At 38.1% G+C, this 26977-nt stretch overlaps 2 protein-coding genes across 2 annotated transcripts; one reads left to right on the plus strand and one right to left on the minus strand.

Moving 5' to 3' along the window:
* The first annotated feature begins 6030 nt into the window (after positions 1 to 6030).
* Positions 6031 to 12814, plus strand: LOC131649516 (T-complex protein 1 subunit zeta 2-like). The gene is made up of 15 exons (XM_058919276.1): positions 6031 to 6321; positions 6407 to 6470; positions 7104 to 7239; positions 7402 to 7553; positions 7706 to 7753; positions 7879 to 7971; positions 8772 to 8878; positions 10154 to 10268; positions 10412 to 10498; positions 10762 to 10966; positions 11092 to 11186; positions 11342 to 11410; positions 11500 to 11607; positions 11733 to 11851; positions 12498 to 12814. Exons 1-15 carry the CDS (start codon positions 6188 to 6190, stop codon positions 12571 to 12573), a joined length of 1608 nt encoding a protein of 535 aa, XP_058775259.1. The 5' UTR covers positions 6031 to 6187; the 3' UTR covers positions 12574 to 12814.
* Positions 12815 to 20359: 7545 nt separating this feature from the next.
* Positions 20360 to 21022, minus strand: LOC131648686 (uncharacterized). The gene has a single exon (XM_058918420.1). The coding sequence runs from the start codon at positions 21020 to 21022 to the stop codon at positions 20360 to 20362; it is 663 nt and encodes a 220-aa protein (XP_058774403.1).
* Between the last annotated feature and the right edge of the window lie 5955 nt (positions 21023 to 26977).

Here is a 26977-nt window from a genome sequence, read left to right on the forward strand (position 1 = left end):
AAATTCTTATTAACCCTAAATAATGTTTGCGTTGTCGATTTCAGTTTTTTAATAAAGTACACTTTATTGATGAAAGACTAAAGAAAGGTTACAAGAGGTGGTAAACGAAATTGATACATTGTAAAAATAAATTACAAAGTAGATTAAACTTGCGACGAGGTCGAGCCACGACTAGGACATTTTTTTTATTGTGCCTCACCTGACGACAAATGCTGCATTTCCTTTCCATTTTGTCGTGGACGTCCATTTCGGTTCTAATTCGCGTACTACTGGGGCGACCCTTTTTCTTTCGCCGCATTGCGTCATTATGCCAAACTACCTCCCCATCATACTCAGGCCAGTAATCCTCCTTGGCTACCACTGGAAACGCAGCACTATAAACTTGGAGCAATGTTTGAGCCTTGTAAATTGGAGACAGTAGTGATATTGCGTCGCGGTGCACAAATGCACATGCCGCTATGACATGTGAGCAAGGCATACGGAAAGCTTGAAACTTTCCACAGTCGCACCAATGGTCGTCTAGCAGAACCCGATATTGTTGTCTTGGCAAACCCTCATTATGGTCAATTGTTTCGCGAACACTGAAGGTGCGGTTGAGTCGATCGAAAGCAGTTACTTGATGAGTGTTTGCTTTTGGCGATTGCTCTTGCATAAATTTCATGCAACTATCACTAAACAATTAACCCGATTGTCTAACATCACTCCACTTCTTGCCTCTCGTTGAGAATAGCGAAGTCATCTTAAAGTAGGTTGCCTCCACTAGTGCAGTGACAGGAAGGTTACGAATGCCTTTGAAAACTCCATTCATGGGTTCTACCAGATTTGTCATCATGTGGCCTCATCATACGCCTTTGTCATAAGCCCTTGTCCATTTCTCCCTGGAAAGGTTATCTATCCAAGTTCCCGCATCTGGATTTGTCAGTACAATCTCACTCCGATAATGTTGGAATGTAGGTTGGGTAAATGCATAACCAGCATTGACCAGGGCCTTCCTGATCTGCCTATCCTTGATCTCCCGCATGAAGTTCTGGGCGATGTGGCGAATACAATACACATGAGTTGATGGTGGGTCATGCCATCCGTTTGCTGGATTGTTATAAGCACTCTCAATGGAAGCGTGCCTATCAGAGATTAAACAGAGGTCAGGTTGAGGAGCAACATGTTCTCGGAGATTTCTTAGAAAGAAACTCCAAGCCGCGGCAGTTTCACCGTCAACTATTGCGAATGCCACTGGAAATATATTGTTGTTTCCGTCCTGTGCAACCGCCATAAGCACGGTTCCCTTGTATTTGCCGTATAACCATGTTCCATCGATTTGAAAGATGGATTTACAATATGCAATCCCTCGTACACAAGGTTTGAACGCCCAAAAAAGGTGATGGAATATTCCGTTTCCTTGGATAGGGGTTCCATCTGGGGCATGCGCGGGCAGTGTCTCTAGAATAGAAACAGTGTCAGGTGCATAAGTTTGTAGCGCAGTAAGGTAGCGGGGAAGATTTTTGTATGACTTCTCCCAATTGCTGTAGACTACTTCAATTGCCTTTGTCTTTGCAACCCACGCCTTTCTGTAAGATAGAGTGTAGTTGTAGGCTGTAACGATATGCGAGATAATATTTTTGACCTTCAAAAACGGACCAGAGCTTATGAGAGGCAAGATCTCCTGACAGATAAGATCGCCACTGAGCTTCGTATGATCCTGGGAAGTATTAGGGTTGACACATGTGTGTTGTTGCGTAATCGACCCTATGACCCAGGCATTACTTCTCTTCCTATAAGAAACCAACAGTCTAAAGCCACACTTTGGATTTTTACAAGTGATTACATATCGTTCCAGGTTTGAACGATCTACTTCGAAATCAACGTTGTGCGCCATGTGCCATTTTTTAATTGTTCTAAGACATGCCTCCTTAGAAGGAAACTTGTCTCCTTCCTTTAACTCATCGTCACTTTGGATGTACGAGGTGAAGAAGATATCGGATGATGGTTCGTCACCTTGTAAGTTCAAGTTACTCATATGTGCTGGAGGTGCGTACACATGAGCTGGAGGCACCGACATGTGTTGTTCTTCTTCGGATTCCTCATTGACCATGTAGTCAAATTCAGTTTCCAGATCTTCTTCTTCCTCGTCTATGACATCAACCTCTTCTTGCTCATTGACGGGTGGATCAATAACTTAGGACTGAACAATATGAGGTTCTTGTGTCTCAACCTGTATAGTAACGTACAGCTCGATGGTTTCGAAGCCAGAATATTCGTGGTTAGCAAACATATTCTGGAGGTTTTCGTCATTTGCAATCTCCATCTCATAAAACTTGACGGTGCTGTTGTTAATTAAAGAAGGATACTGGTAGACAATGTTTGCAATAGGACCCATTGCAATCTCAGCCTGAAGTCGCTGATGGAAGGATGTAAAAATGGCTATTTTGCTTAACAAAAATGGCACAATTTCTGTGTTTCTCATCAGAAAACCGGCTGTTTCAGATATGTAAGTCTCACCGTTTAGATGGGCATTTACCAAGTATTGGGGAGATGAAGCCATTGTTTCGGGTTAGTGTTTGGGTTTGGGTGTTGTAATATCAGGTGATAATAGGCAATATTGTTTGTGTGTGTTGTAATGTTTAGAAATATTGGTTGTCTTAAATAGGATAAGATAATGCTCTATTGCGCACTGTTTATCAACATGCTTACAGCCTTACATTGTGTAATTTAAAGTCAGCCAATAGATTCCAACATGACGAGACTAGACAGATGCATGCTGATCTATGTCTGTCTCAGGATGATGTGAATATACAGACGCACACTAATCTATGTCTGTCTCAAGATTCCAACATCACGAGACTAGACAGACGCACGTTGATCTATGTTTGTCTCAGGATGATGTGACTATACAGACGCACACTGATCTATGTCTGTCTCAATATTCCAAATTGATTGTAAAAGACAAATGCACAATGATAAATATCTGTTAGCTTACTTAATGTTTGCAACAACCACAACAAACACACCAACCACATCAATTATAATTAAATGATCCAAGGTCTGATGTGTCCGAAATTACATCGCAATAATAAAATAACACAAAACAAGAGGATTTTCAAGTATGATGTGTCCGACCATATCATACACAATACACAATTTAAACTACTCAAGTATTACTGTTAGAACAAGTGGATTTTTAACGCCTCGATTAACTTCTCCACTGTGTGTCCAAAACATTAGATCCACATCCACATCATCTTTCACACGATCCCAATAATACATGTAGGTGCCTTCTGGGTTATTATCCGTCAATGTAATGTATGGACAACAATAGTCTATTTGTTTAATTTTCCTGGTTGGACCATCCAGTTGACGAAACCCGGTGTTGATGGCTCTAACAATTCTCTTGAAATCCCAATGCGGGTTCAGACAAACCCTCATGTGACTACCTTCCTCAAAAAACACTACAGCCCAAACTGAATCCATTTATAACTATTGGAAGTAAGAAAAAAATATTTGATACTTCAACCTCCACACACACCTCTATTTATAGAAGAGCCTATCACTTTTACCAATTATTTTTACGAACTATGCACATAAGAGAAAATATATAAATTATAGTTGTTTATTTCAAATTTGAGTACAATTGTATATGTCTAGACTAAATAAAATCATTACACAAAGTCTTAAAAATATTTACTTATACATGTATATAGACATAACTAATAAAATTATAATATAATTGATTAATTAATTAATTAATTAATTAATTATTTTCTTAGATACAAATTACATACTGATATATAAACATGACTCCAGTTTAATAAATTAATTATAATTTAAATTGAAAATTGATGAATGTGAATGATTATAAATTAAAATGAAATTTTATGCACTTAAATTTCAAAATATAATTAAGTTATTATTAAGTATAATATATAAAATTAATATGTAGAGAGAATAATAAAATATTTTATTTTAATAAGAGGAGTGAATGGTGAGAGGGGAGGAGGAAGAAGAAGATGAAGAACTTAATTCTTTATAATATAATAAAGTTTATATATACATAAATTTATAATATAATAAAGTTCATACATAAATAAAAGTAGAAAGTAAACAGATAATATATTGCGCAGTTATTCTTTCTTAAATGATAAAATTAATTCTTTTAAAAGTTATATTTATAGACGTAAAAGATATAATTTTTTTTTAATCAAAGGATATATTAACTCAAAAAAAATGTACACAAGGCGATCTCAATGAATCCAACCCCAAAATCAAGGGCTACTGCAAAAACTAAGCACTACCATCCACTGTAACATTAGGGTGGCTAAGTGTTTCCTAACTTTCTTGTTCTCCCAACCCTTATACACAATTGTGTCAAGTATATCTAATTCTATATTGGTCTTCCTAGTCTCCTTACCGTATACTTTCTCATTTCTATACCTTCATACATGATATATTGTTTCAGCCACAACACATTTAAGTATAATCTTCCTCCATCCTTTTGCCTTTACACTTTTTAACCACCCCTGCCAACTCCTCATTCCAAATAGTTGGAGTATGTTGCCCTTGTATCCATTGCAAAACCTTTTCCCATATGACCCGAGTTGCCTTGCAGTCAAACAGAAGGTGTTGAATTGTTTCAACCTCTTGAGAGAATACTGAACAAACAATGGTTATCAACAAGCATTCCAAACCTATGCATTCTTTCCTTAGTAGCAAGCTTATCATTACAAGCCAGCCAAAGAATGAATTGAGAACTTGGCCTAGCCATGCTATGCTCTAGCACTCTGTGCCAATTTACCTTTGGTTCTACCTTCTCTATAGCAAGATAAATCTCCTTCATTTTGAATTTTCCACTTGTAGAAATTCTTCTCTGCACCTGGCTATACTCTTCCCTCTGCTGCAGGATCTTCTTCATTATTCAGGAGTGACTTCCCTTTGCATTCATGGTCATAACATTCCCATGCTTGATATAATAGGTGTGGATCCATTTGATCCACATGTTGTTAGTCCTCTTGCTGAGATTCCACAACATCTTTATTATGTTGACCCTGTTCATATCCGCTGCACCAAATGTAACAATATTTCTTAGCACACATTCAACGCATCATCCACATGTAACAATATTTCCTATTGGAGATTGGAAAACAATAATAATGTTTACAACGGGGGAATGGACTAATTGAACTTGAGGAGTCCAATTGTCATTGAAAATAAAAATAATATCGTTCATAGTCCAAAGTTTCAATTTGAATATTTAGAAGTTTCTGATAGAACAAGGACACTTTCATCATCCCCTTGTGAGCTTGGTCGAAACTCATATAGTCCCCGACGATCCCACCTGCTAGATCTTGCATTGCTTAGAGATGTATTTATAACAGAATTCCTACCGACTACGACCTTATACACCGCAGTTGCACAATGGTATTTTTACCACATTTTCAACTGCTAATAGCCATGATGACATGAAAAAGTATAAAACAGAGAAATCATAAACACTTCTAATAACAATTAATTAAACATTAAAAAAAAGAATAAAACAAAGAAACTCACTTCAGCGCACATTTAATTGTTATTACCCCATATATACTAAAACTATTATATAATATAAAAAGTTCATTATTATTTACCCCATATATACTTTTTTAACGATTATAAGAGTTTTTACTATTAAAAATTATATTTGAATTAATGAGACTTTAAGTTTATTTCCTTTAAAAAAATATTTGAAGTAAAAAGAATTTAAAAATGTTAATGAAATTTAAACGATATTAAAATTTGAAAACTAATGCAGGACTTTAATTAGAATTATACTCTAATTTTGATATTCGTTTATTTTATTATATTTATAGTAGAATAGTAGATAAATTTTTTCATACAGTTTTTTTTTTTAAAAGTCACTATAGTTGCATATTGGAGTTTTTTTTTTTGGTTTTATATACCACCGATTTAGTCAGCGCCAATCACCACTGAACCTTGGTGCATTATCGAGTTTTTAAATACACTATTAAAATTTTTAATGTTAGAAAATTTTATTTTTCTACCAATTGTATTTTACTTCTACAACCCAAATCCAAAACACAGTAGCTTCACTGCAACTCCAAACCCTTAAACCCCATTTCACTTTCACGACGCTGATCGATTCCATTTCAGTATCACGCTGATCGATTTCAGTTCCTTTTACTCAGAAAAAACAGCGAAAATGTCTGTTCGAATGTTGAACCCTAATGCAGAAGTTCTGAACAAATCGGAGGCACTTCACATGAACATCAATGCCGCTAAGGGTTTGCAAGATGTTCTCAAATCCAATCTCGGTCCTAAAGGCACTATCAAAATGTAATAACTTTTCTACTTTCTCCGTTTTCATTTCCGTTTTTGATTTCTAAACCTTGTTAACCTAACTCTCCAATCTCTCAATCAGGCTCGTTGGTGGTTCTGGTGATATCAAACTCACCAAAGATGGTAACACTCTTTTGAAAGATATGGTTAGTTTGCTGTAGCTTATTTGTAGCTTATTTGTAGCTTATTTGTATAAACAGCAGCTTATTGGGACTTTATAGAAATGGTTAGTTTGCTGTAGCTTATTTGTAGCTTATTTGTATAAGCAGCAGCTTATTGGGACTTTATAGAAATGGTTAGTTTGCTGTAGCTTATTTGTACAAACAGCTTATTGGGACTTTATAGCACAAGTGCTTATAAGTTATTTTTGAGAATTTATAAAAATAAGTTCAAAAAAGCTTATGAATACAACTATATAAGTTGTTTTAATAAGCTCTTTTGAACGGTGTCACAAAACTTATGGCGTAACATAAGCTCAAATAAGCCAATCCGAAAAGTATACAGTTGCTAATTAATGTTGAGTTTTTGTCGGTGCTTTATTGTATTATGTGTGTTTGGATAAATATTTTATAAATAAGCTCATTTAATTACTTCTATCTTATCAAATTATGTTGATATGTTAGTGTTGTGTTTGGTATTTGTGTATGTGTCACTAGTGAATAGTCTGCGGTTATGTTTAGTTTGAAACAGTTATGTAAAAATGAAATGAATTTGCATGTTTCTTTCTGTTGAAAATTTTGTGGAATGCTGAACTGGTTTTGTTTGTTGGTGCTATACAGCAAATTCAGAATCCGACTGCTATTATGATTGCTAGGGCGGCGGTTGCACAGGATGACATTAGTGGAGATGGCACAACTTCTACTGTCCTCTTCATTGGGGAACTTATGAGACAATCTGAGCGTTACATTGATGATGGTTAGGGAGTTTTTCGCCCTGTTGCTCATTTGTGTGATTGTTGATTGGTTATGAAGTTGTTCATTTAATTTCACTTGCACCACATGAAAACATTTTGTATCTGTGGGTGTATTTTCCATCATTACTTTGCATCAAATGCTAAGAGATATATTATTATTTTAGGTATGCATCCACGTGTATTGGTTGATGGTTTTGAAATTGCAAAGAGAGCAACTCTACAATTTCTTGAGAAGTTTAAGACTCCTGTTGTCATGGGTAACGAGCCTGACAAAGAGATTCTCAAGATGGTAGCAAGAACAACAGTGAGGACCAAGGTGCATTTTATTTCATTTTATCCTTGTTTTAGATGGCAGTTGATCAAATTTGGTAATTGTGGATAGATTGAACAAATAACTCAACAGCATAGTTTTTCATTTGACAGATAGCTATATGTTCTCATTATTTTGTATTTCCTTCTCATTTGCAGTTGTATGAGGCACTTGCTGATCAATTGACAAATATAGTTGTTGATGCGGTGAGTGCGTAATGTGATATTGATATTTGTTGAGTCCTTTTAATTATGAAAAGTTAGTGTGTTTATTTCATTATTCGTCTTTTTGACCTTTTACAAATGGGCGTTCAATGAATTTGTTATGATAGGTTTTATGCATCCGTAAGCCTGAGGAAGCAATTGATCTGTTTATGGTTGAGATTATGCACATGCGGCAAAAGTTTGATGTTGACACACGTTTGGTATGTTTTATGCCACTCTTCTGCTGAACGTGTTCAATGAATTCTTTGTATATTATTGTTTTAAATTTGATCAGTTTCCTGAATTTCATATTACTTGTATACATCTTAGAATGTTGATGCGTATCAACTCATAAGTTTTACTAGCAAATTAAGAGTCTGTTTTGTTTCCAACGAGTTTCAGTCATTGTAGTAAGCAGTATCTGTTTAGCATGGATGCATTGTTTTAGCTAAAATCATTGTCCTGATCTGTATATGTTGAAAAACAGTCGGGACATATTTTGGCTAAAATTGAAATCCAGTTAATGCATAACTGTTTTATAATGGAAGGGACTGTTGTTTGGTAATTTTGATCAAAAGCAATCTACTTTGTGATGAAAGCATTCAGTTATAGTTTTGCTGTAGTTACGTTGTATGTTTTGCTACATTTGATTGTACTTACATATTATATTACAAAATGCCAAAAGACTTTAGTTTCTAGGTCCAGACTTCTAGTGCGTTTGTTAATATCTTTGACATTCTTTAATTTTTGGTCGCCAAGCTGAGTGAAAACTGCTCAGCTTTATCTCTTGTCAGGTTTCTCTCTTATTGTGTATGTTGCCTTGATGGTTTCGATAAGCCCAGTAATTCATTCTTCATCTTGTACAATCTACAATAACGCAAATAGTGACCCATGTTTAACTATAACTTGCCCTTTTTTGGTCACTTTTAACTTAAGACTTATAGTTCTTTTTATGTACTGGGTTACATACAGTTTCCCAAATTATTATCTTGCAATGATTCAGTTCATCAATATTTTCTAGGTTGAGGGTCTTGTCCTTGATCATGGTTCTCGACACCCTGATATGAAGCGACGTGCAGAGAACTGTCATATCTTGACGTGCAACGTATCTCTAGAATACGAAAAAAGGTAATCAACTCAACTTCTATTATTTTGGATTTCCAGGTGACAAACTATGATGTTATTGTGGATGGCATTGATGAACTTGTGGATCAATTGGAATTTAGTGAATCATTATCATGCAGAATGATCTTTAATTGTATCCAAGTGAGAAGAGAATTTAGCACATCGATTTCTGTTTACTGTCTTTGGAAGAATGTTAAATGCAGAAACTTTCCCCTTTGCCCTAGTATCAATAATAAGAATGAAACTAAGATACTTGAATCTGGATCCTACCATTTGCTTAGGGTATCTCACAAATTTCCTCCACAAGAAAAGGTACATTCTAACTGTATATTCAATAAAAAAATTGCAACCGGTAATTGATTTATGAGCTAAAATAGTTTTTTCACTTGAACAGTTGCCTAATAAAACTAAAATAAAGAAGAGTTGCAGATGTAAATAATATATAATCAGTTAATAGAATTGAAATAAACTTATACTAATGCCATGCAATTGATAGTGTTAACCCTTTCAAAATAGGTATCCTGGAAGTTTTAGTTTCTCTAAAATTCTATTAATATTTAGATGGCAGGCTATAATATCTTTTACCTTATGTTTTCTGCATAGGTGTTTGTCATACTATAATGGAAATCAATTGGTTCTTTTTCACCTTTTATTATAAACACATGTCAGTGAGTTTCAAGAGTTAAAGACATTATCATACATATTCCCTGGTGCATGGACACAATAATATTGAAATTGATGTTTGAATTATTTAGTTACTCTCAATTGGTATTTGGCTTAATACTAGTATTAAGAAACTGAATTTATGAGCTCATGAAGTAACATCATCAATATAAATTTCATGTTTGTTCTGCATTACAGAGGAAGGCTTTGTTAACCTGAAATTAAGCCTGGCTTTCTTGGATTAAGCGGAAAATTTGGGTAGTCTCACTTAAAAATTATTTTTCTATTGATCTGAATTTTATGTCATCACTTTCTCAAAATTGTTTTTAATCAAGTGCACTACACAAGAACTGAATTTGTTTTAAGTCATCTGTTATGTTGCTGCAGCTAGTTTCACTTAGCGTAAATTAAAATAGCCTTTGTTCTATTACTCTATCATGCTATTTTTTACAAGAATTGCTTCAACAGTTTTTATCCATATAAACTTTTGTATGCTCTACTTGTTATTAGAAATGTAAAATATTTGGCAGTTGCGTAGTATTCATTTATTAAATTAAACACAACTTTGCGAGTGGAGTGTATGGAGATTAACAGTGTCACATTTTCTCTTTTCAGTGAAATAAATTCAGGTTTTTTCTACTCAAATGCTGAACAGAGAGAGGCCATGGTTATAGCTGAAAGGCGTCAGGTTGATGAAAAAGTTAAAAAAATCATTGAACTGAAAAGGAAGGTAGAAAAGACTTCCCCTTTATATGTTTTGATTCTTACATGTTCGAATGCGCTCAAACATTTTGTTCTTCTGCTATATTGCAAAAAGTAGTAAATTGATCTTATTGCTCGTGCCTAACTGCCTTCATTCTTGTATGTGTGCAGGTCTGTGCTGATAATGATAGCAGTTTTGTTGTCATCAACCAAAAAGGAATTGATCCCCCATCATTGGACATGCTTGCAAGAGAAGGCGTAAGTAACATATGAGCATTTATTTCACATGCTTGCTAAATTGCTTTAAAACAATTATCAATTCAGATTCTTAAGAATGACTCTTAATCGCATCCACTGTCTTGCACAAAAAATATACACTGTAAAACAAATAATAATGTAACTGTTAGAACACCTGGATCACCAATTGCATATTGCTAATGTTGTGAATTTAGGCTAGTATCTATTACAATTTTCCTCGAACTGTACTATATTATCTGTTGATCTTTTTTTCCTTGTGTTAGATAATTGCCCTACGCCGAGCAAAGAGGAGAAACATGGAAAGATTGGTTTTGGCCTGTGGAGGAGAGGCTGTAAACTCTGTAGAAGACTTGACTCCTGAATCTCTTGGTTGGGCAGGATTGGTATATGAACATGTCCTTGGTGAAGATAAATATACATTTGTGGAGAATGTGAAGAACCCCTTTTCTTGCACAATCTTGATTAAAGGTACATTTCCTAACACATACATGTCCGCACTACATCTTTACAACAACCTCTGTTTCATTTTTTTTGCCATTGTTGGATTTAAGCTGAGATTAAGCTGCAATGCTTATGCTTTCAATATGATCCAGGTCCTAATGACCACACAATAGCTCAGATTAAAGACGCTGTCCGTGATGGTTTGAGGTCAGTAAAGAATACCATTGAAGATGAATCTGTTGTCTTGGTAAGATTTTATTTGATTAGCTAATCAGTTATTCTATCGGGTTTTGATAGTAGTACTTACAGAATTTGTATATCCTTCAATACAGAACTTTGGTATGCACCTTTTTTTATGGTGTTTGTGATTGACATGAAATGAATTTCTTTGCCCATTTTCAGGGGGCTGGTGCATTTGAAGTAGCTGCTAGACAACATCTCATAAACGAAGTTAAGAAAACTGTTCAAGGGGTAATATAAATGACTTACGATTTCCAAGTTTCATTTATTTTATTTGTAAGTTGAATATTTCAATGACGATATTTGTAACTTTGAAACAGCGTGCACAACTTGGTGTTGAGGCTTTTGCTGATGCACTTCTTGTGGTGCCTAAGACAATTGCTGAAAACTCTGGGCTTGACACTCAAGATGCGATTATTGCCCTTACGGTATGCTTCCTTTAAATTTATTATACTTCTTCACACCTCTAATGTGATTGTATGCAAGTGTTCATATAAATTAGAAGACATATTGTCATTAATAATAATCCACTTGCTGAATGGTTTTTTTTCAGGGAGATCATGACAGAGGGAATATTGTTGGTTTGAACCTAAACACCGGAGAACCTATAGACCCTCAAATGGAGGGTATTTTTGACAACTATTCTGTGAAGCGCCAAATCATAAACTCGGGGTATGGTTCTATATTGACGACTATTTGACACTGTCAATTTACTTCCACTCTATGTCCACCTGTGTTTTCCTCATTTTCGTTGGGTTTTCGAACTGAGATCTTGAAGTTACTAGTCCAATATAATTACCAAGGGTGGGTGGGCATGGGTTGGATAGATTTTGTAGTTTTTTTTCCCGCCCAACCAGATTTTGTCATGCATACAACAAATAAGCTTGCAAAAATAAAATAAAAAATGTATGATTAAATGAATACATATCTCAAATGAAAGCAAATAACCACACAAATCTAAAATCATAAGTTAAAAAACTAATAATTCGGCACTAATATATAAAAAATAAAAAGGAAAAAGATAGAAGCACTTGTAGACACTAATGTAACTAAAAGTAAATTGGTCACACAAATATAATGGGTTTTTAAAAAGTATATCCTGCATCACCTTCAAACCACATAATTTCTTATGTTTACGTAGCATGTAGTTTAATTGGTTTTTAGAGACCTCAGCATGCCGTCTAGTGTGGGGTTATAAAAGAACTGTGAAAAGGGGAAGTACCAACCGAACCCTTTGCCTACCATTTATAATCACATCTTTAAAAGGAGCAGCTGTTTTAAGTTACATGTTTCTTACTTTAAATTCAATGCTATACAGGCCAGTTATAACATCTCAATTGCTATTGGTGGATGAAGTAATGCGTGCTGGGCGTAACATGAGGAAGCCAACTTAGATGCTCTCTCTTACCTGAAGTTTCTCATTTGAATATAGTTTAGCGCGAGTTTTACTTTTTTTGACGTGCCAAACAATGGGTGTTGTATGAATTGCTTGCTTACTTAGTGAAGGATTGTATTCGTTGTTTTACTTTTTCTTTTCAAGTACATTGTAGGCACGCATGAAGTCTACTATGACTGAATTTTTGGCCATTTTATAAATTTGTAACCAGAATCTATGTTATAGGTCTAGTTGAATGATTCTTATTCCATTGTTTTCTGAATGATTATTAACAAGTTGGTCTTAAATGTTAGTGGAAGTAAAAGGGAAAAGATATATACTATTTTAAGGTTTCCCTCAAGTAAATGTATGTTGTGGTTCACCTGCAATCTTGTTTTCTAGAGGTTATAAGTTGAATAAGCTATGTTGAATTACATACATTTATTTTATTAAGATATTATATCACTGTTTATGAATGTTTTATTAAATAACTAGTAATCACGGTTTAATTTCCAAACCTCATCTAACCCATTGTAACCTAATTTCTTAAACTCAGCAAACACATTCCCATGATGGACCACACACTAAAACATATCTGTGCAAAAGACATATTGAAGACATTTAAGATGAGAAATTGCAATCGGGCAATTACTCCCTTGAAAAATTCTTTCTTGTCGTGCCTATGATCACTGTGAAAGTTTGACAGAAAGAAGTTTTCATTGAGACAAGTTATCGTATCTATGGTTGCAAACTTCTTTCTTGAATCCTAAAACAAGTTGTCTTGCACTGGTACATGAACCTTTCCAAATTCTTGGTAACCATCTAATAACTTCTTTCTTGAATCCTAAAACAAGTTGTCTTGCACTGGTACATGAACCTTTCCAAATTCTTGGTAACCATCTAATAACATCTTTTTAAAAGACTGGTCCATCAATTCTCAGTAAGCAAGCACTGCAAGGTGTGTACGATCTTGTAAAATGTGCACCAGGGATATTTTGTGTCCTTACGCAAATATCTAGCATGCTTATATGAGAAAATAGAAAGTTAAATGTTAATCTAAATAGTTTAGTTGCCTCATTGAATTTGAAGAGTCCTTGACTTGACTTATGATTCAATTCAAGATAAATGATCTTCATCCATGATAAATGATCACCCTAATATTCTTTAACTTTTGCTCTGTGTTTGATTCATCTCCACCTTCATTTTTAGAGACTGGGTAAGATTGAAAAGCATCCCAATCATCTTCACTGTCATCATCTTCCTCATCATCTTCCTCCTCGTTATTCTCATCTGTTTTCATCACAACAGCTGAAGGTGCGGGATGTTTGTCTTCACTTACTCCCACTGGCTTCGGCATTTTAATATCCAAAACTGGAATTTTTAGTTCTGTTTGGTTTTTCTCATGTTACAGAAGCTCGTATTACCCCCTGCATGTCGTGGCATAACAGAAGTAAGCAACAGGAGATGCAATCGCTGAGTACAGTTTGGAAACATCGAACGCAATATATTATTGCAATTACACAGATGGATTTGCTTGCTTCACAATTATCAACATATTTGCTTTCAAGAGCCAGTTTCGCAATTAATATGATTTGTTCAAGAGAAAATGCAAGCTTTGCATGTATTAGTTTCCGTTGGTTTAAACTCTTAATCTCCTGCAAATGGAATTCCTGGATGCCATACTTAATCAAAGCTGCCTGCAATAACACTCAGACAAGTTTCAAACATTTGTCTTAAAGGAAGAATGCTATCATCATCCAGCGCAGCCTCATCTACAAAATAAAATTGAGAATAACTCCCTCAGACAAGTTTCAAATATTTCCCTTAAACGAAGTATGCATAAAGATAAAACTGACTTGGACTAAGATAGCTCACCATCAATTATTCTCTTTAACAAAGGTATTCTACAGTTGACCATGTCAATAGCTTCTGATAAGTAAACCTCTATTGAAGCCTCCTTAACACACTTGTAGCCAACTATTACAGGCCAAGATTCATCTAAGCATGGCCGTAATTTTGAAGAAACAACAGGTGATTGCAGCCCATCAAGAAACAGATTCCACTGCAAGTAAAGTGCGACTAGAATGAGAAAGAAACTCTGATGACACCAACATAATCATAATGATCCAGGTTTGTCTCCGAGATGAAAGTATGCACCCATGAATATCTGTGATAAAGAGGTTTATGCAACTATAATTTCTAGATCTAGGGTTTTCAAAGGACAAACACAAAACTAAGAAGAACAAATAAAAATAAGAGTTTCAATATTTTCTTACTTCATTCAACAAACAAAGTGCCTTAAATACAAAGGGTATTCTGCTGGATCAATAATGGGCCTAGCCCAACAGAAAATAAAAACAATTAACATGACTTAATTAAATAAAAAGATATTAATTTGGCACAAAGTCTTTCATCCATGTAGGCTGCTTCTTGTTACGAATGGGCCTGCTATCACTACTATGGGGCCCAAAAGCAACCTTGTCCTCAAGGTTGGACTTAAAGGCGTTGGTGGGGCAGAAAGAGGAGGCCCAAGTCTGAATTGTGTTAGGTTTTGAAATGTTGGAATTTGTGTTATGGGAAACAGCTGTACCGCATAAGGAAACGTGTGAAGGTTTGGGAATAGTGGAGACAGGCTGTATTGTCTTGGAACTCACCAAATCACGTTGGAAGACAGAACTAACCAAGGGTGGAGATTTGTTTATGAGGGTAGGTGTGCTAACGGATGGTTCAGATTGGGGAAGGATAGATTCGTTGGGGATTTTGATAGACTTGTGTTCTAAACCTAGATCTAAGAATGCATAAAAAGACAATAAAATAAAACAACTTTTCTTCTTGTTCATTAAGGAGGCAGCATACAAATATATATAGTAGGGTTTCTTACTACTAAATGGGCCATGGGCCAAAAACTTAACTTACTTAATAATACTAATGAAATAAAATAGTTCTACTTGCACCTCCTTAGTCTAATACAAAATCTCTTAGTAAAACTGATTGTTTCTTAATCCTATTGGGCCTGGCCCGCTGCATAACATTACTCCGGGTCCCATAGAGAACCTTGTCCTCAAGGTTCACAGATCTTGGGTCAGAAAGAGGATACTCGGTGTTTGGGCTGGCGGTGGCATTAGTGAGTTTGGAGAGTGGGCCGAAACGGCTGAATGGCCCAGACTTGTCTTCGTGAGTTGTTGTGTGGGTGGAAGTATTATGTGGCCCAGAGTTATTTGGAAGGTGAGAGGAAATCTTTGGAAGATGAGGGAAAATCTGAATGGGTGAAGTTGATTGGCTGTTAGGAGATAAGCTGGGTTTGTGGGCAGAGTGCTGTTGTTGGGAGCCGTTACATGGTGCGCCACAGCTGGACTTTGGGAAAACGCGTTGGACTTTATTGCTGGCAGCAAGGGGAACGTTGGATACGCGGGGGGTAGGATGGTCAATGCATCCACTTGTACTTGGTAACAAAGTATTAGGGTTAAGTACATTCCCACTTGCCTTTGTAACAGATAACTCACTTCGTTTCTCTTGCACGCTTCCTTCCTCTCTCTCTGCTCTTTCCACCTCCTTTTCTCCTCTTTGCAAACTCTTTCTAGTTAAACGTGTTCCTGAACTCAAAGCCACTTCTACCACATTTCTTGTAAGAGGTAACTCCTGTCCCTTTTCCTTCTCATTAATAACTGCCTTGTTGTTGCTGGTTAAATCTTGAAGCTTTGCCTTTTGGTTTTGTAGGACGTCAGAGCCGCGCGGTGGAGTCTTAGTCGCTGAAAACACCACCAAATCGGAATGAGGAAGGGGATTAAAATCAGTTGCCGGATCCACACCGTAATAGGGTTTCAACAAAGATACGTGCACAACCGGGTGAATACGAGACGATGACGGCAGATCCAGCAAATAGTCCACCGTACCCATGCGTTTGATGATCTGATACGGACCGAAATACCGCTTGGCTAGTTTCTGGGAGTCACGACGGACCACTGTAGACTGGCGGTAAGGCTTGAGCTTCAGCAGAACCATGTCTCCTTCCTGAAAGGTAAAAGCTCTTCGTTTGATATTAGCTTGTTTTTCCATGGTGATACGGCTGCGTTTAAGATGTGTTTTTAACTCCGCAAGAATGATCTGTTGTTGTTGCAAGGTGTGATGCAGAGTCCTATCTTGTGCTGAATCCGAAATATAGGTCAGAAGCGAAGGAGGGTCTCGTCCATACAAAGCCTTGAACGGAGTCATCTGAATGGCCGTGTGAAACGACGTGTTGTACCAATATTCCGCTAGGTGCAAAAAGTTATGCCACTTTTTTGGATGGTCACCCGCCAAGCACCTCAGGTATGTTTCTAATGAACGGTTCACTACTTCCGTCTGTCCGTCTGTCTCTGGGTGATACGAAGTGCTGTATTTCAGGTGTGTGCCCTGAAGTTGGAAGAACTGCTTCCAAAACTTACTCAAAAATAGCGGATCTCTGTCTGAAACAATGGAGCAGGGAATACCATGGAGACGAAAGATCTCGACTGTAAAACGAGCTGCCAGATCCTGTGCTGTAAAGTGTGTCGGAAGCGGAATAAAATGGACGAACTTACTCAGTCTATCACAAAGAACCCAGACAACTGTGTGGCCATGTGAATTAGGTAAGTTGGTGATAAAATCCATTGTAATGTTTTCCCATACTCTCTCTGGTACTGGTAATGGTTGTAGAAGTCCCTTTTTCTTTTGTGTATCATATTTGTTGTGTTGACAGTTAGAACAATGTTTAACCATCTGTTTAACTGCAAGGGAAACTCCTGGCCAACAGAAGGAAGAACGTAGGCGGGCTAAGGTGGCTTTTACTCCCGAGTGTCCCCCTTCCGGTGTTTTGTGGTACTCTGCTAAGATCTGCTGCCGAAGGTGTCCCAAATCAGGTATGAAAAGTCTGTGCTTGTAGTAAAGTAGGCCTTGGGATACTGAGTAATCTGTTGGGTTCTGACTCGCCTTTTGTACTAAGTTCTGACCACTCATGTCTGCTTTGTAAAACCTTTTCAAGGTGTTGAAGAGATCCGGCATCGGGGAGGAAAGAGCTAGCAAGACTGGTGTTTCTTTTTCAAACTTCCGGCTTAAGGCGTCCGCAACCACATTGGATTTACCAGGTTTGTAAAAAATTTCGAAATCAAAACCCTGTAGTTTAGCCGTCCACCTTTGTTGTTCTGGTGTCTGAATTCGCTGCAGTAATAGATCTCTTAAGCTTTTTTGATCAATATATATGTGAAACTTGTGGCCTATGAGGTATTGACGCCATTTCTTTACAGATTCGGTGATTGCAAACATTTCCCGCACATAGACAGACGCAGCTTGCATACGCGGACACATTTTTTTACTAAAGAAAGCAATTGGGTGACCCTCTTGAGATAACACTACCCCAATAGCAACGCCGGAGGCATCAGTGTCGATATTGAAATGCTTTGTAAAATTAGGTAGTCCCATGACCGGCATGTCGGTCATTTTGCTTTTGAGATTTGTAAAGGCTGTACTGGCCTCTGTACTCCACTTGAAATTATTGGAACGTAACAGATCGGTGAGAGGAGCGGCGAGTGTGGCGTAATTTTGAACAAAACGACGATAAAATCCGGTGAGGCCCAAAAATCCCCTGAGTGCCGAGAGAGAACGTGGCAGTGGCCAATCTAGAATAGCTTTTACTTTCTCTGAATCGGGTGCAACACCACTCGATGAAATAACATGACCGAGAAAATCTATCTGTTTAGTTGCAAACACACACTTAGAAAAATTTAAGAAAAAATAGTTATCTTGCATCAACTGAAAAACCACCTGCAAATGTTTAAGATGATCACTAAAATTGGAACTATAAATTAAAATGTCATCAAAGAAAACTAAAACAAAGCGGCGTAGGTAGGGTCGTAATAAATCATTCATAGCCGATTGGAACGTAGAGGGGCCATTAGTTAACCCAAAGGGCATAACTAGGAATTCATAATGCCCATCAAAAGTGCGAAAAGCTGTTTTATATGTGTCTTTCGATGCAACCCTGATCTGATGGTAACCTGAACACAGATCTATCTTGGTAAAAATTGAAGCTGATCCAAGCTCATCTAATAGTTCATCAATAGTTGGTATAGGAAATTTGTCCTTAATTGTCACTGCATTTAAAGCACGGTAGTCTACGCAAAATCGCCACGTACCATCTTTTTTTTTTTGACAAGTAGGACGGGTGAGGAGAAAGGGCTAGTACTAGGAATGATAGTTCCATCTTCTAGCATTTGATGGATCAAGCTAGTCATGGCGTCTTTTTTTGAATGGGGGTAACGGTAAGGTTTAACATTGATAGGGGGTGTGTTGGGTAAGAGGTTAATGTGGTGGTCATGAGTTCTAATGGGGGGGTAATGTTGTTGGTTGTTGGAAAATGCTCTGAAATTTTGTTAAGAGTTGGGTAAGTGGCGGAGGTAAAGGGGGTTGTTCTGGGAGATTTGGTGGGTTTTGCGGAGTGTTGGACAAGGTAGTAATTGGCTCCATAAGTAATAAATGAAAAGATGCAATGGAATCTGTATGGATAAGTTGTTTGAGTTGGTGGAAAGTGGACTGAGTTGGATAAGATGTGGTGTCACCGGATAAGGTGATGGATTTGGTGTGATGTTGAAAAGTAATAGAGGGAATAGAGAAGTCAGCTTGGATGGGTCCTAGGGTTCTAAGCCACACCATGCCTAACACAATGTCAGCCCCTTCAATAGGTAAGAGGTAAAAGGGAAGGTTAAAAGGTTTGTTTTGCAATAGTATCTCCACATTATTGCATATGCCCTCACATTGCAAGTGACTACCATTGCCCACCATGACGGAGAATTGATTGATTGGAGTAGTTTTGAGACTTAGGTGATGAGCAATTCGTGGCTACATTATGTTATGTGTACTGCCTGTGTCAACCAAAACCATAACTGGTAGGCCAGAAATGGATCCTTTGAATTTGAGAGTTTGGGGTGAAAATTGGCCCGTAACTGCTTGTGGGGAGAGCTGGAAATAGGTGTCACTTAACTCTTGTTCATCTACACCTTCTGTTTGTGTTACCAATTCTGTTAGGTCACCACTAATTTCTTCATCAGCCACAAGTAAAAAAAACCCGCTGATGGTACATTTATGACCCGTGAAGAATTTCTCGTCACAATTAAAACAAAGGCCTTGGGCCCTACGCTCTTGAAGTTGGGCTTGGGTTAATTTTCTAATTGGGATTTTTGTTTGTTGGGAATTGGGAGGTTGCTGGGCGGAAAGGGTGGGTTTGGGGACAGAATTCTGGTTTTTGGAAATTGAAGGGTTGGAATTTGGTAAGTTGGGTTTTGGATAAGGAGTGGAAAAAAGTTTAGGAAATCTGGGCTTAGTCTGAATTTTTTACTCAATCAATTTAGCAAGACCAATGGCTTGAGATATTGATGTAGGTTTGTGAATTGCTAATTCATTCTGAATCTCTTGCTGCAAACCAGAAATAAAACAATTGAGAATAGCTTCAGCTGGCAGTCCCACCACTTTGTTACCAAGCTGTTCAAAACGAGTTTGATATTCCATCACCGAACCACTTTGTTTTAATTTAAATAATTCTGCTTGATGGTTCTCAAATGTAGAAGGACCAAACCTCAATTCTAGAGCTCTTGTAAAAGAATTCCAATCAGTCAATAACCGGTTTTGATACATCCACTTAAACCAGCCTAAGGCATCACCCTTCATGTAGAAGGAAATAAGTGATAAACGGTTTTCTGGTGGGAGATTATAAAACCCAAAGAATTGTTCAGCTTGGAATAGCCACTCCAAAAGGTTAGACCCATCAAACAAAGGCAACTCTAATTTAGGGGATCTCATAGGTGGTAAGGGGGTATATTATGGTATGGAATTTGAAATGGGTCAGGTGGGGGAAAAGGATTAGGGAGATTATGGGGAATGAAAACAAGTTGGGGTGGCATGTAGGAAGGGTACATGGTGAAAGGTGGTTGTGGGGGGGGGGGGGGTGCTGTGAGGACGGTGGAAACAGGTGGTGGTGGGCTCATGTGTGGTTTGGATATGGATGGTGGAACGGTGGTAAGAACTGTAGGTGTGTATACAGCAGATTGGGTGGCTGGGTGGTGGTGGGTGGTAGCTGAACGCAGCGGTGAGTGAGACGGTGTTAGCACGTGAGTGAAAGGCGGGGAACCGAACGAAATGGTAGAAGAATTTACCTCCATGCCCGAAGAACTCGCAGTCTGCGCAGCAACAGCAGCAGCAAGAGTTAATGGCTGTACCGAAATCTTAGCAAGGGCAGCCATGAGGGATTCAAACCTAGAATCTTCCTCATCTTTTTCATTATCCAGCCTTGAATGTATTTCACCCACTTGTTGTGCCAATGCTGCTGAAAATTGTGCAAACCTAACATCCATTTGCTCTTGATTTTCAGCCAAAGCATTATTGATATGGAGAGTGGAGATTTGAATGGCTTCATCCAAAATCTCTTTAGATGAAGGGTTTGGGGGTTTAGATGGAGCCATGGAAGGGTTGAGAAGGATCAATGAGAGCATCAATGATAGACTTGTGTTCTAAACCTAGATCTAAGAATGCATAAAAAGACAATAAAATAAAACAACTTTTCTTCTTGTTCATTAAGGAGGCAGCATACAAATATATATAGTAGGGTTTCTTACTACTAAATGGGCCATGGGCCAAAAACTTAACTTACTTAATAATACTAATGAAATAAAATAGTTCTACTTGCACCTCCTTAGTCTAATACAAAATCTCTTAGTAAAACTGATTGTTTCTTAATCCTATTGGGCCTGGCCCGCTACATAACATATTTGATGTGGGATAGCAGAAGTTAAAGTACTTGGAGGCTTCTTACTCAAAGATATAGCAAAGTCTGTTTCACTTTCCTCATTTCTCTCAACAACTCGTTCTTTTCCCTTCACACAACTCTTTTTCTTTTCCTCAGAAACATCTGTTTTCTGGTTGTCTAATGTTCCGTTCCGTGGCGGTGAGGATAACTCGGTGGAAGGTGAGGATCTACCTTCTTCTCTTTTGTCTTGCAACACAGATGTGTTATCATTTAAAACCGAGTCTGATAATTTTGTTTCTTTTGCAGATGGTGCTTCCATATCCGGAGGAAGTGGTCGAAAATGACATGCAGGATCGTTGCCACGATAAGCTTTAAATTGAGATACATGGATGACAGAATGAATCCGGGAAGATGGTGGTAAATCGAGATCATAGGCGACCTCTCCGATACGACGACGGATCTTAAAGGGCCCAAAGTAGCGTGGGGAAAGCTTTTGTGATACACGGTGGTGAACGGACATTTGGCGATACGGTTGAAGGCGGAGAAGGACCAGATCTCCTACTTGAAAGGTTCGATTGATCCGTTTTTTGTTAGTTTGTTCCATCATCTTTATTCTGGTACGCTCCAAGTTTTGTTTTAAGGTGCTGAGAATTTCGTGTTGTTGTTTCAGGCTGATGTCCAGATCTGAAACAGAAATCGTGCCTTGTTGATAGTTTGGAACAGATGGTGGTGGACGGCCGTATAGCACTTCAAAAGGGGACATTTTGATTGACGAATGATAAGCCGTATTGTGCCAATACTCAGCAAGGTGTAAGTATTTAAACCATTTGGTTGGATTTTCACTTGTAAAACATCTGAGATATGCTTCCAAACAACGATTTGTAACCTCTGTTTGCCCATCTGTTTCAGGGTGATACGCAGAACTATATTTCAGCGTCGTTCCTTGTGCGCGGAAGAGTTCTTTCCAGAAAGTGCTAAGAAAGATGGGGTCTCGATCTGAAATAATCGATGTTGGAACACCGTGCAACCGACAGATCTCAACAGAAAAATGGAGTGCAAGATCCTTAGCAGAGTACTTTGTAGACAAGGCAAGGAAATGAGAAAATTTTGTGAGTCTGTCGCAGATGACCCAAATAGCCGTGTGTCCATAGGAAACTGGTAAGTGTGTTATAAAATCCATGGTCAATTCATCCCATACCTGTGTTGGTACTTTTAGAGGCTGAAGAAGTCCCTGCTTCTTTGTAGCCATATATTTATTCTTCTGACAAACTGTGCATGTTTTAACAAAAGCTTCTGTATCTTTATAGATTCCAGGCCAAAGGAATGACGATGAGATGCGGGCTAAAGTGGGTTGCAGGCTGGAGTGACCTGCTACTGGTGTTGAATGGTATTCAATGAGGATTGCTGCTCTGAGTTCTTGGATCTGAGGTATGTAAACTCTGTCTTTGAAATACAGGATGTCATCCCGTATTTGGAAGACAGTTTGCATCTTGATTTCTGTTTTGACCTTATTCATGAGATTTCTGCCTTCTGGATCTGTTTTGTAGTATTCCTTTAACTGTGTGATAAGCTTTGGGATTGGGGATGATATGGATAGAAGTATCGCATCATCTTCTGTGTGTCGACGGCTGAGAGCATCTGCAACTTGATTCGCCTTGCCAGGTTTGTAGTGAATATCAAAATTAAAGCCTTGTAGCTTAGCTGCCCATTTTTGCTGTTCTGGAGTTTGAATAGTTTGAACTAGGAGGTTTTTCAAACTCTTTTGGTCAGTGTAGATGTGAAAATGTCTTCCAATTAGATACTGACGCCACTTTTTTACAGATTTGGTAATCGCATACATTTCACGAACATACACAGTAGAAGATTGAAGACGGTTACACATCTTTTTACTAAAGAAAGCGATTGGGTGTCCTTGCTGAGATAACACGGCTCCAACAGAAACAGCGGATGCATCAGTCTCAATCACAAAGGGCTGGGAGAAGTCTGGAAGGCACAAGACCGGTGTTTCAGTCATCTTTTTTTTAATGTTGTAAAAGCTGTCTCTGCCATTGTACTCCAATGTAACTTAGTGGAATGAAGTAAATCGGTGAGAGGAGCGGCGAGAGAGGCGTAATGACATACAAAACGTCGGTAAAAGCTGGTGAGGCCTAAAAAACCACCGAGTGTCGAGAGTGAGAGAGGCCTTGGCTGCTCTAGTATAGCTTGAATCTTTTCTGGATCTGGGGTTACACCTTCACTTGAGATAATATGACCTAGATAAGCAACACCAGGGACAGCAAAAACACATTTGGATAATTTTGCATAAAACTGATTTGAAACAAGTAATTCTAAAATCAATTTTAAATGAGTGGCATGATTTGAAATGTTAGAACTGTAAATAAGAATGTCATAAAAAAAAAACTAGGACAAACCGTCGGAGATAAGGGCGAAGTAAGTCATTCATTGCTGATTGAAAGGAACTAGGAGCATTAGTTAGGCCGAATGGCATCACTAGAAACTCATAGTGTCCATCAAATGTCCTAAAAGCAGTTTTGTGAGTGTCCTCTGGTGAAACCCGGATTTGGTGATAACCAGATCGTAAATCGATTTTTGAAAAAATAGTTGCAGAACCCAATTCATAAAAAAGTTCATCAATTATAGGGATGGGAAAGCGATCACGAACTGTCACAGCATTTAGGGCTCTATAGTCAACACAGAAACGCCAAGTCCCATCTTTTTTTTGCACCAATAGTACTGGGGATGAATAAGGGTTGTTACTAGGTTTTATGGTACCCTCTTGTAGCATATCTTGTATGATTGAGGTCATAGCATCTTTTTGGGAATGAGGATAATTGTATGGTTTAACGTTAATGGGTGGTGTGTTTGGGGCAATGGGGATTTTGTGGTTATGAGGTCTTGTGGGGGTAGGCCGTGCGGTTGGTCGAAGGCTTTGGTGTAAGAACGAATCGTAGTTGAAATTTCCTTGGGTAAATTAGGTGGCAAAGAATGGAGGGGGTCTGAGGATGTTTGCTGTAGTGTTTCTGGTGGGGTTAGGGCAGGCTGATATAAAAGAAGATGGATGGATGCAATTGAGTCTGTGTGGATAAGGTGGCAAAATTGGTTGTAAGAAGATGGTGTGATGTGGGGTTTGGAGTCGCCGGTGATCGTAATGTTGGTATTGTTGTGAGTGAAAGAAATCTTAGGAATAGAAAAATATGCCATAAGTGGGCCAAGAGTTCTTAACCACTCCATGCCAAGAACTACGTCTGCTCCCTCAATAGGCAATAAGTGAAAAGGAATTGCAAATGAATTGTTTTGTAACTTGATAGGTACGTTTTGACAAATTCCCGAACAAGAGAGTTTAGAACCATTACCTACCATGACAGAAAAATTAGGGATTGGCTGAGTAGGAAGCTTGAGGTGTTTGGCAATACGCGGTTGAAGGATGTTGTGGGTACTGCCAGTGTCGATGAGGACTGCGACGGACTGGCCGTTGATGGAGCCTTTAAATTTTAAAGTTTTTGGGCAGAATTGTCCATTTGCTGCTTGAGGAGAAAGTTGGAAATAGGTGTCCTCCTGTTCAAGCTGGACGATAGGTTCCTCATGAATTTCAGCCAATTCTGAAGTAATAACGTCATCATCCTCAATCAATAGAAGAAATTTTCCAGCCGTAGCACATTTGTGACCCGGTATAAAATTTTCATCACAATTAAAACATAATCCTTGGGCACGACGTTCTTGTAATTGTGCATTTGAGAGGCGTCAGATCGGTAATTTGGCTGGTGGGGGTGTGGCTAAAGGTTTAGTAGCAGAAACTGAGTTTGTTATGTTTTGAATTTGTGGGTTTGGGCGGGCTGGTTGGGGTGAAAAGGCTTTTTGGAATTTAGGCTTAGTGTCCCACAATTTAGATTCAATCAGCTTTGCAAGTCCAATTGCTTTAGATATTGATTCTGGTTTGTGAATTGCTAATTCGTTTTGGATTTCCGGTATTAGGCCAGAAATGAAACAATTGAGTAGGGCATCACGTGATAACCCAACCACTTGGTTTCCCAATTTCTCAAACTGAGCTTGATATTCCACAACAGAATTAGTTTGTTTCAATTTGAACAATTCAGCTTGGTGATTTTCATAGGTTGAAGGTCAAAACGTAATTCTAAAGCCTTGGTAAAAGATGACCAATCAACCAACTCATGATTCTGATGCATCCATTTAAACCACCCTAAAGCCTCTCCTTTCATATAAAATGACATCATGGCTAAACGGTGTTCCGGAGGTAAATTATAAAAAGTAAAGAATTGTTCCGCTTGAAATAGCCACTCTAGAGGATTGGACGCATCAAACATGGCGAGTTCGAGTTTAGGGGTACGAAAAGGTGGAAGAGGGGCTGTTTGAGGACTAAGGGAATAGAGGATTTGGGACAATTGTGAGGTGAGGAAAGGGGGAGTAGTAGTGAATATAGGTGGGGGTACGAAATAAGGAGGATCTAAGTAAGATTGGTAAGAAAAATTTCGATTGGGTGGTTGAAAAGGGGTTCGAATAGTGGACGAATGAGGAGTTGGTGTGAAGCTGGTGGCTAGTGTAGTAGCATGAACAGAGGTAAAGTTAGAGCGGGTAAAATTTGGGGAAGTTTGGGGGGAAAATAAATTGGGGATAGGGGTGTTGGGGGAAATAGAGAAAATAGGAGTGTATGAGTTTATACCTGCTGAGCTGTTGCTGTGAACAGTAGCTCCGCCCAGAACAGTAGCCGCGCCATGAACAGTGGACGCGTGATGAACAGTAGAAGCGCTCTGTCCAAATGGGCTGTGAACAGTACTCACAGATGCGTGAACAGTACCCGTGGTTGCGTGAATAGTACCTGCTTGTTGTATGTCGGTCTGAGCAGCCAGCTTTGTTAGTAATGTCATGATGTTTCCGTATCTTGAATCAGAAATTAGCTTCTCATCAGCCATTTTAGTGTGAAGTTCTTCCAATTCAGAGTGAGTCTTGAGGAATCTTTCATCCATTTGCTGCTGTGTTTCTTGCATAGCATTGTCAAGATGAAGATGGGCTGTTTGAACAGCTTCATCAACAATTTCTTTAGGGTTTGGTGGTTTAAGGGGGACATGTGTCATACCCCAATTTTTGACCTAAGATACCACCTCATATCATTTGCATATGCATCATTTGCATCTCTAACAAATTGCATAGCTTGTGTTTGTTACTTGTGCTCAGCAGGATTTAATCAGGAAATCACTCATCAGTACAAGTAACAATCAATTAGGGTTTTGTTCTCCCTTCATCTCAAATGAATCATCTTCATAACCAATCAACATTTGGTCCTCAGAAATTCATTTCAACAAGCTCAACAGCTTTGAATCGACTGAATTAGGGTTTTGACTGAAGACAGCACACTCCTGACTTTTGCTCAGGATTTGACCTAATGACTTGGGACATGACCTCAAGACCCCAAGTACATCATTTTGACCTAATCCATTGGCTCATAACATCTCCTACACAAAGATTGATCAGACAAATCCTCAGATCAGGGTTTTGAACTATCAGGGACTGAAATCAGGGATCACATTTGGGAAACCCTAAAAATCCCCAGGAAGTCAATCAAAGGTTTCAATCATCCTCAAATAATCCCTATGACAAAATCCAATGGAAATTGTGTCTCAATTCAAGATCCATAGTCATCAATTTGTGTTCATTT

This window comes from Vicia villosa, linkage group LG2, assembly GCF_029867415.1.
Source record: "Vicia villosa cultivar HV-30 ecotype Madison, WI linkage group LG2, Vvil1.0, whole genome shotgun sequence".
Classification (NCBI taxonomy): domain Eukaryota; kingdom Viridiplantae; phylum Streptophyta; class Magnoliopsida; order Fabales; family Fabaceae; genus Vicia; species Vicia villosa.

Coding starts and splice junctions, on each gene's coding strand:
- LOC131649516 (XM_058919276.1), top strand. CDS start 6,188: ATGTCTGTTCGAATGTTGAACCCTAATGCAGAAGTTCTGAACAAATCG. Junction 7,554..7,705: donor GAACAACAGTGAGGACCAAG/GTGCATTTTATT, acceptor TCTCATTTGCAG/TTGTATGAGGCACTTGCTGA. Junction 8,879..10,153: donor TCTCTAGAATACGAAAAAAG/GTAATCAACTCA, acceptor TTCTCTTTTCAG/TGAAATAAATTCAGGTTTTT.
- LOC131648686 (XM_058918420.1), bottom strand. CDS start 21,022: ATGGCTCCATCTAAACCCCCAAACCCTTCATCTAAAGAGATTTTGGAT.